The 9,559-nt window shown below is 36.2% G+C and overlaps 1 protein-coding gene across 1 annotated transcript in view; it reads right to left on the bottom strand.

Moving 5' to 3' along the window:
* Positions 1-9,559, bottom strand: part of ZDHHC15 (zinc finger DHHC-type palmitoyltransferase 15) — a 133,022-nt gene that overhangs the window by 103,238 nt on the left and 20,225 nt on the right. The window contains exon 3 of the mRNA XM_028482934.1: positions 1,978-2,072. Within this exon, the coding sequence (XP_028338735.1) occupies positions 1,978-2,072 (95 nt within the window). The remainder of the gene's footprint in view (positions 1-1,977; positions 2,073-9,559) is intronic.

Raw genomic sequence — 9,559 nt, forward strand, 5'->3', positions numbered from 1 at the left:
GCTGCTGGGGTCCACACCAACAAACACTATGGGGTCCTCTGCTGTTAAAGCTGCCGAAATTCATGGCTGTCATGGGAGCTGTTGAGATCCTCAGAAGCAAAAGTTGCCAGGATCCCCCACAGAGAAGGCCAGTGAGGACTGCATGGGCATCTGCCGCAGGGCTGATACTGATAGTCTCTGCCCTGTTTCTTTGTTCTTAGCCCTCTTCAGATGTCTCTGCCATGCTGATTTCCCCAGCAATCCTTTCTGTGTGGTTATTCTCCATTGTTTCCCCACTGTGTTGCTGCAGGCTCTTAATTAGACACTTGAGCCCCCCCAGGGATATTTTCATTTCTGTATAGCTGTCTGTTGTTTTTTGTAGGGGGGCGGGGATAGAGGCTGGTATCTCCTACTCTGCCATCTTTCTGACATCATTCAGTAGGTCTTTTTCTTCTTTGTGTCTTATAACAGTTTTTGGCTTAAAGCCTCTTCATGTGATATTAGTATATGTACCCTTGCTCTATTTTGATTACCATTTGCTTGGAATAACTTTTTCCATCCTTTCACTTTCAACCTATTTATGTCTTTGGCTCTAAAGTGAATCATCTGTAGACAGCATAAAGATAGATGATAATGTTTATCCATTATGCCAACGTCTGCCTTTTAATTGGATAGTTTAATCCATTTATATTTCAAATAATTACTCATAAGGAAGAACTTCTGCCATTTTCTATATATCCTATATCTCATGTTCCTCAATCCTTGCATTACTACCTTCCTTTGTGTTTTTTAAAAATTTTATTTGAGTATAATTGATTTACAATGTTGTGTTAGTTTCAGTTGTACAGCAAAGTGATTCAGTTATACATATACATATATTCATTCTTTCTTTTCTCATATAGGTTATCACAGAATATTGAGTAGAGTTCCCTGTGCTATACAGTAGGTCCTTGTTGGTTATCTTATATGTAGTAGTGTGTGTATGTTCATCCCAAGCTCCGGATTTATCCCTCCCCACCATGTTTTCCCTTCAGTAACCATAAGTTTGTTTCCAATATCTGTGAGTCTGTCTCTGTTTTGTAAATAAGTTCATTTGCATCATTTTTTAAATTAGAGTCCACACATGAGAGATATCACATGATATTTGTCTTTCTCTGTGTTTAATTTTATTTTGTATGTGTACAATTTTGATCCCATAAATGGGAAAATTAAAACCAGTACTTTCCCTAATGTTTGGAGGCTGTTGAAACTTCTTCCATTGTTTTTTTTTCCTACTTTGGAAACTAATCTGTTTCACAGTAGTCACATTATTATAAATGACTGATATGATTAGAATTTTTGTATGTACCCTTCCAAATATTGCATGAAACACTTTCATTCAAGGGAACACAATTTGAAAATGATCAATTTAACTATTGTAATTTTTTCTAGTTGTCTCCTAGAGTCTCACTGAGTCCTAAGTTATTATAGTTTCATAGAATTGAAATAGATGAGTCCTCAGAATCCAAGTGGTTTCTTGTTTCTCTCAATCTATCACCAGTACAGGTAGTGGTTTCCTAGTCTTAAAGATATCCATGGCTGGTGATTTCACAAACTCCTTCAATAGACTATCTTATTCTTAATTTACATTTATCACTACAAGTCCTTACTATTTGCTTGGAATAACTTTTTCCATCCTTTCACTTTCAACCTATTTATGTCTTTGGCTCTAAAGTGAGTCATTTGTAGACAGCATAAAGATAGATGATAATGTTTATCCATTATGCCAACGTCTGCCTTTTAATTGGATAGTTTAATCCATTTATATTTGTACACAGCATAAAGATAGATGATAATGTTTACCCATTATCATTTCTGATCTTTAAAATTTTAAAGATCACCCTGAATCTCTCTTTTGTAATGGAAGGTTATTTGCTCCTCTTTTTGCCCTCTTCTTGCCTTATTGGCATTTCTACTTTCCTCTGTTTTTAGCCTTTATGAAGTAACCAGTATTCTTACCTTCTGGTTTGGCTGTTGTGGGAGTGTAAAAATAGACTTCCAGTAGGTCCAGGTAAAGAACACAAAGATGGCATGGTAGAATATGAGGTAGATAACTGAAATTTAAGAAAAAAATCAGTGTTTATGTTATATTTTCAGCCATTTCTAAGAGTTCAGTAAGATGTAAATCTCAACAAATCTCTATTTTGTTTTCCTATTACCAAGTATTTTCTAGTATTATTATGAAAGGTTAATTCTTACCTTTTTCCCATGCAGTGACAGAAACTATTTAGAATGCCAAATTTGGAACCAGAGACTTTCTGGAAGTCGCGTATTTTAAAAGTTGCCATGTGATTCTGGGAGTAAAGGGGAAATGTCCTTTATGACAATGTGGGGGAAGCTACTGTTGCCAATTGTCATTCTCTCTGCCACTGTGGGTGCTGAAATATAATAATGATAGTATTTGCACAGTGCTATAGAGTTTACAATGTGATTTCATAATATTATCCAATTTTATTTTTTCAACAAGTTTGTGAGATAGGTAACAGGATAAGGACAGCTGATTAACTATCAGGGGTAGTTGATTATCCGAAGTCACACAGCTACTATATAACATAGCCAGGTCTTAAACACAGGACTTCTGACTCTAAATCATAAGTTTTTGTTTCAGTAGCCCCAAAGACTATACACTTTTTTTAAAATATTTTTTTTGATGTGGACCATTCTTAAAGTCTTTATTGAATTTGTTACAATATTACTTCTGTTTTTATATTACGGTTTTTTGGCCCTGAGGCATGTGGGATCTTAGATACCTGCCCAGGGATTGAACCCACACTGCCTGCATTGGAAGGTGAAGTCTTAACCACTAGACCGTCAGGGAAGTCCCCAAGACTACACACTTTTGAAATGTGAGTCGTACCTTTGAGACATTTGTGGCTCCCCACCATTTTTGTTTTTATATTCTTTGCCTCCTAGATAGCTCTTCTGATATGGGAAATTTCAGTATTCTCCAAAGAGGTCATTGTAAGACTGAAGGTCATTTTACTGTTTCCTTGTGAGTCCTTGCATAGTAAGGTCTGATTACTTCAATCCATCAGGAAGACGCAAGGGAATGATGTGACTCAAGACAAAATTAATAAGGCTGAGTCTCTCACATATTTATGATGGAATCGAAAAAAGCTGGCCCAGTGCTCCCAGCCCTGTGGTATAAGAACTTTTTAATGTGTTTGTTTTGAGTAATTATGAAATCTCATTTTGAAATTCAAGCAATAGAAAGTAAAAGTAAATGTCTACCACACACATATATCTAACCTCCCCCCTCTTCCTCCTAAGGCATAATACCTATTTTGTGTTTGATATGTATCATTCCAGATCCTCTATTTTTATGTTTATATAAGTATATAAACACAGTACACATACGGAATTTTTGTTATATTAAATTTTTTTCATTGTATTTTTGAAAGGTAATACACTTACAAGGTTCAAAACAGTACACAGTGAAGTCTCCCTTCTATCCCTGTCCCTCAGCCACCCAGTTCACCTCCCTGGAAGCCACAAATGTCACAGCGTCATGACTTTATTCTGTATCCTATCAGATTTTATACATATAAAAGCACCAAAACAGTGTGCTTTTTCACACAAATAGCAGTATTCTGTACACACTGTTTTGCAACCTATTTCTTTTTCCCCTGCTATGGGTTGGAGATCATTCCACGTAATATAACTTGGAGAGAGGGAGCTTCCTCATTCTCCTTTTAAAAAGTGGCATGGGATTCCAATGCATGAAGGTACCATAATTTATTTAACCAGATTGTCTCTGATGGAACTTAGTTTTTCCCCTTCTCTTGCTAATACAAATAATGTTGTAATGAAAAGCTTTGTATACATGTCACTGGCACATGTACTAAAAATATGTATAGGATCAATTCCCTGAAGTGGGATTACTAGATACAAACAAAGGTCTTTTGATAGATACTGCCAAATTGCCATTAAAAAAGTTTTATTTACTTTACATTCTCCTCACCAATAAATGACAGTAATTCTTCTTCCACAGCCTAGTCCTTGTGAAATGTTATTAGAATTTTTTTCTTAGGCAAGACTTTTAAATTGTTTCTTTCTGTGTTATCCTTTGCTATGTTTTTGTTTCTTTGATCTTATGAGGTTTATACAGGGAAGATTCCATGACTATCTAAGTTACATGGGACATATAGTAACCCCTGTTCCTTCAGTATGGAATGGGATTATGGAACTTTTGGCTGCAAAGAAATTAGGAGAAAATAATTTTATGTTTACCTTCTCACTGTGCACTTCAAAGACAATAAAGTTCAGCAATTTGGATCACTTGAACGATGAGAACTAAACTCTTACACTTGGTAGTATTTTAAGGATATTTACTTTGCTTTAGTTCCAGTGATTGAGATGGGAAGTGTAGGATTTTAACTTGTTCTAGGTCATAGTACAAATCTATACCTGGCTTAATCATAGAACTAGAAACAGCTGGCTCCCATTTCCGCATTCCATGGTTTCATAGAAGTTATGAATACTTTATAGATGGATGGAAAATGAGGACTCATGAGGTCAAATGATTAAGTCAAAGTAATTCAATAGATTGGTAGAATAGGGACTATACTATAGATTTCATAAAAATCTAGAGTTGGATGAGAACATAGAGATCATCTAGTTCAATATCCTCATTTTATAGACAGTTAACTGAGACTTAGAGAGGGTAAGTGACTTGATCAGGGTTACCCAGCAAAGTTACGGAAACACTGGGACCAGAATCCAGGTTTCCTCACCCCTAGTCCAGAGCTCTTTTCCCTAGAGGAGTGGTTCTCAAATTTTAGTGTGCATCAAAATCACTTTGGGAGATTATTAAAATGCAGATTCCCAAATTCTACACCAAATATTCTGAATCAGTAGTCTGTGATGGAGTCCAAGAATCTACCAACTTCCCCAGGTAATTCTGAGGCAGACGAACCATGAGAAATAGGGCCTTAGAGGTCATTGGGTTGTCCAGCTTACCATCCCAAGGAGGAAGCTCCTCTCCAAAATCCTTGGCAGGCAATTACCATATCTCTGTCACATTTCATCCTGCAGTGAGTATTATGAACAGGTCCCATGAGTCTCAATTTTATGTTTCTCCCTATATATATATAATCTTCCTAAGCTATGGTCCCAAATGTATAGAAGTCCATTATTTTTCTGTCTTAAAAATGAGCAACATATTTCTCTATAATTACTAATTTTGTACCTAGAATAATCATCCCTATAAACTGCAAGGATACTGAGTCTTTCTTTTTAAATGTGACGCTCTAGTGAGATTTCAGATAACTAGAGAAATCAAACAGCTTGCGAAATGTATCCCTGAACTGCCACTACTCATTGACATTGGAATGAAATTGGAAAACATCTTTTTTAAGCAAACAGGCAAAGTAGAGCCCTTCGCTTATTTGGTAGTGATCACAGTCATGGGGTATCTGAAGCTGCTGAAGCTGTTTACCACATGAAAGCCAAAAGTCTTTCAAGTGTTGTTGTTTTTTTTCCCCTCCATAATGTACAAAGGTTTTCAAGAGAAGGAGAAATCAGCCGTAAGGAAATGACCAAATGTCAAAGAAAAATCCACCCCAGCATGCAGTTGTTCTGAATTTTGTCACTGTGTTGCAATGTCAATATCCCATTGTGGGAATAGTTTCTGAAATGAGAATGACTACTTGAGCTTTTCTCCTGAAATAATGACTCATAAACTTCTTGATAAAAATTATGGAATCAAAACCACATGGTGGAAGCAGCATAAAGTTGTTATTAGCAACATCTTTGGTCAGCAGGATGCCTTTCTAGGTATTGCTCCCAGGGACTAATGAGAAGTGAATGATTTTGTGTGTATGTGTGTGCATGTGTATATATGTGTATACATTCTTGTGTGAATAAAAATGAATGCAGCAGATAGACTGCTTTGAATGCAGCAAGATCAGCACCAAAATGGGGAAAACAGGAAAATAATAATGCTTTACTATATATACTCAGACACATAAATGCTAAGGCTGTTGCTGTGGCAATTATCTAGCATACCTTTTTTCTTTAAAAAGCTATTGTTGGAAACTATGTTTAGTTTAAAAAGACACTATTTTCTGTAATATCTTTTATATCAATTGAAAAGCATTTTAGTTGGTAGAAGGGGGTGATGGGGAGAGGGGTGCACCTTTCAATTACATACTATAATTCAAATAGGAATATCAGCTGTAGCTTTAGCAATTGAAAGAGTCCTCACTAAAATCCCCATTTTGGCTCAATATAGAAAACCCCAGATTATGATCAGGGGAAAACTTTCAAATAGATAGTCACTTCTCCCTTTGAATGGGATACCTAGTAAAGAGGTCTTGACTCTAATATTTGACTTCACTGCTTTACTTTACTTTCACTGCCTTAAAAGCTCTAACAAAGAGCTGAACCTTGTCTCTCAGCTATTTGAAGGAATGTTTAGAGAGAATGGGGTTAGAGGCCCATAGTTTGTAATCAAGGAGCTAGGGATTCACAAGAATATAAGATTGGCTCAAGAGTTGTTTCTATGATTTAGCCACCGCCTAGGAGAATACAAGATTTTCTCAATAGTTGTTTCTAAGGTTTAGCCAGCTACCCCCAGGAGTCTCTCTCATGGTGAGATCAAATTCTAGAGCCAAAACATGGCATCATGTTTTGAAAGAGCATGGTTTTCCTTATTGATACCAACTTCAAAAGTTAGGGTTGTCTCCAAGTATACTAATTTCCCTTAGTTACCCATCAGATATCTACCACTCTTCAATTTATATAAACTTTTATGAAGCTGATTATGTCTCCAGTCTACACCAATTCTGGGGGGTAGTAAGTCTTATAAGTTTGTCAGCCACTGTGCAAAAGCAGGGCTTCATTTTAGTTGCCTTAAACTATTTTTCACTTTCAAAGAGTTTTCTAGTTCTGTGTATTGGAGTTTGGTAAACAACACAAAGCTAACAAGATATATAGCCTTCGTGTGTTTACAATCTTGGATTATAGCCCCTTTCAGTTTTTGTTTTTCCATGCTGAAGAGGCCTCTCTTTTTGGTCCGCTTTGGGTATATATATATATATATATATATATATATGCATGTGTGTACACACACACACACACACACACACACACACACACACAACAACCACCTTGTCAGGTTGTGAGAACTATCTGACTTAAATACGGAAGTATCTCACATACTCTAAGGACTTAATTAACATCAGCTTTCTTCCTCTCCCATCCTTCCTCTTAAATCTTAGTGATCTGTTTTCTGACATATGGTGGTAAAAATTACACAAACTTCAGGGACAGACACACCATGGTTTTGTTCAAAAAGAGGAAAACGGTTTGTTTCCAGTCCTCTTCTTGATAATATCTACTTAACATTTCATTGATTCATTCATCTTGGGAATAAAGAAGTACACAGAGCAACATTCCTTGGGGAATTATCTTTGTCTACTTTCCTGGTTTAAAATGGATAGTTGAGATGTCATCATTCTGTATGTATCATTTGGATTAAGTATAGCCCAATGCCCCCATGTTGTCAGGGATATTCACAGAGCACACTGAAGCAGAACAGAGACGCTTTACTGTCTATATGGTGGCTAGGGATTTGTGAGCCAATTTTTCACTGGCTGGGGAAGTGGTAGGGTTTATCAAAATCCCAGCTTGGTTCCCTCAGAATCTATTTCGTTTTGTTTATACAACCAATAAGACCTCTACCTCATTAATATGATGTTGACTTGATTTATCTTAGTATTATAAAATTTTAGATTAGAAAGAGACTTTGGATGTCATTTGGTCCAGCAGTCTCCATGATGAATAAATCTGCTTTGCATTATCCCTAACAATTGGTCACCCAACTTTCATTTGAACACCTGAAGTCACAGGAAAATTATCAACTCTCGGGCAGTCCATTCTATCGCTGGATAACTCTGATTGTTAGACACATCTTTGTCATATTAAGCAGAAATATGCTTCCTGGTAACGCCCTCCTGTTGATCCTAATTTTTTTTCCCATGGAGAGGAATCATATTTGCTTAAAAACATAGAGACTTGTATCTAGATTTAAAGATCTCTTACAACTCAATAATAAGACAAACAATTCAAAAAAATTAGGCAGAAGACTTGGACACTTCATAAAAGAAGATATACAGATGGCAAACGAGCACATGAAAAGATACTTATCATTAGTCATTACAGAGGGTAAATTAAAACCATAGGAGATACCACTTCATACACAAAAAAACTGACAACACTAAGTGACAGTGAAGATACAGAGCCACTGGACCTCTCATATCACTGATGGAGATATAAAATGGTAGGACTGCTTTGGAAAACAGTTTGGCAGTTTCTTATAAAGATAAACATAAAATTACCACACAACCCAGCAATCCTACTCCTAGGTATTTACCCAAGAGAAATAAAAACACACATTTCCATGAAGGCCTGTACATGTATATTCTTATCAATTTTATTTATAATAGCCAAAAACTGAAAACAACCCAAATGCTCATCAGCTGGTGAATGAATAAGCAAACTGTAGCACATTTATTATATAGAACACTACTCAGCAATAAAAAGGAACAAACTACTCATACATGCACTGACAAGGATGAATCTTAAATGCATATTGCTAAATGAAAGAAGCCAGATACAAAAAGCTATGCATTGTAATATTCAATTTATATGACATTCTGAAAAAGGTAAAACTATAGGGACAGAAAACCGATTATTGGTTGCCAGTGTGGAAAGTCAGAGAACTCTGGGGAGAGGTGATATTTTGAGGGTAATGTAAATATTCTATATCTTGATGGTAGTGGTGTTTACATCATTGTATACATTTGCCAAAACTCAATAACCTGTACACTAATAAGGTGTGATTCTTATTGTATGTAAATCATATCTCAATAAACCTGACAAAGACAAAAAACAAAGAGATTTAAAAATGGGCCTTTTCCAAGGTAAAGTGATGCAGCCACAAGCCAAGGAACAAAGGCAGTCACTGGAAGCTGAAAGAGATAAGATTCAGAATCTCCTCTTGAGCCTCTGGAGGGAGCATGGTCTGCCAGTGCCTTGATTTCAGACTTTTGCCCTCCAGGTCCATGAAAGTATAAATTTCTGTTGGTTTATATCACTATGCTTGTGGTAATTAGTAATGGCAGCCCTGGCAAACTAATATACTCGCTATACTCAGTTTTCTCATCTGTAAATGGGCATATGATGATACTTTATAGGGCTGTAAATGAGAATTAAATGAATCAATATACCTAAGGCACATTAGAGCAGTAGCTGGCACACATTAAGTGCACTTGAAGTAGTATTTATTATGACTCTTTAATAGTTAAGTGACCTTAGTTGTCTTTAGCCTACAGTCCCTTCACCTGTTAACTGATAAAAATCAAAATATATTTTTTAACATCTTTATTGGAGTATAATTGCTTTACAATGGTTTGTTAGTTTCTGCTTTACAACAAAGTGAATCAGTTATACATATACATATGTTCCCATATCTCTTCCCTCTTGCATCTCCCTCCCTCCCACCCTCCCTATCCCACCCCTCTAGGTGGTCACAAAGCAC

This window comes from Physeter macrocephalus, chromosome 21 (genome assembly GCF_002837175.3).
Source record: "Physeter macrocephalus isolate SW-GA chromosome 21, ASM283717v5, whole genome shotgun sequence".
In the NCBI taxonomy this organism is placed as follows: domain Eukaryota; kingdom Metazoa; phylum Chordata; class Mammalia; order Artiodactyla; family Physeteridae; genus Physeter; species Physeter macrocephalus.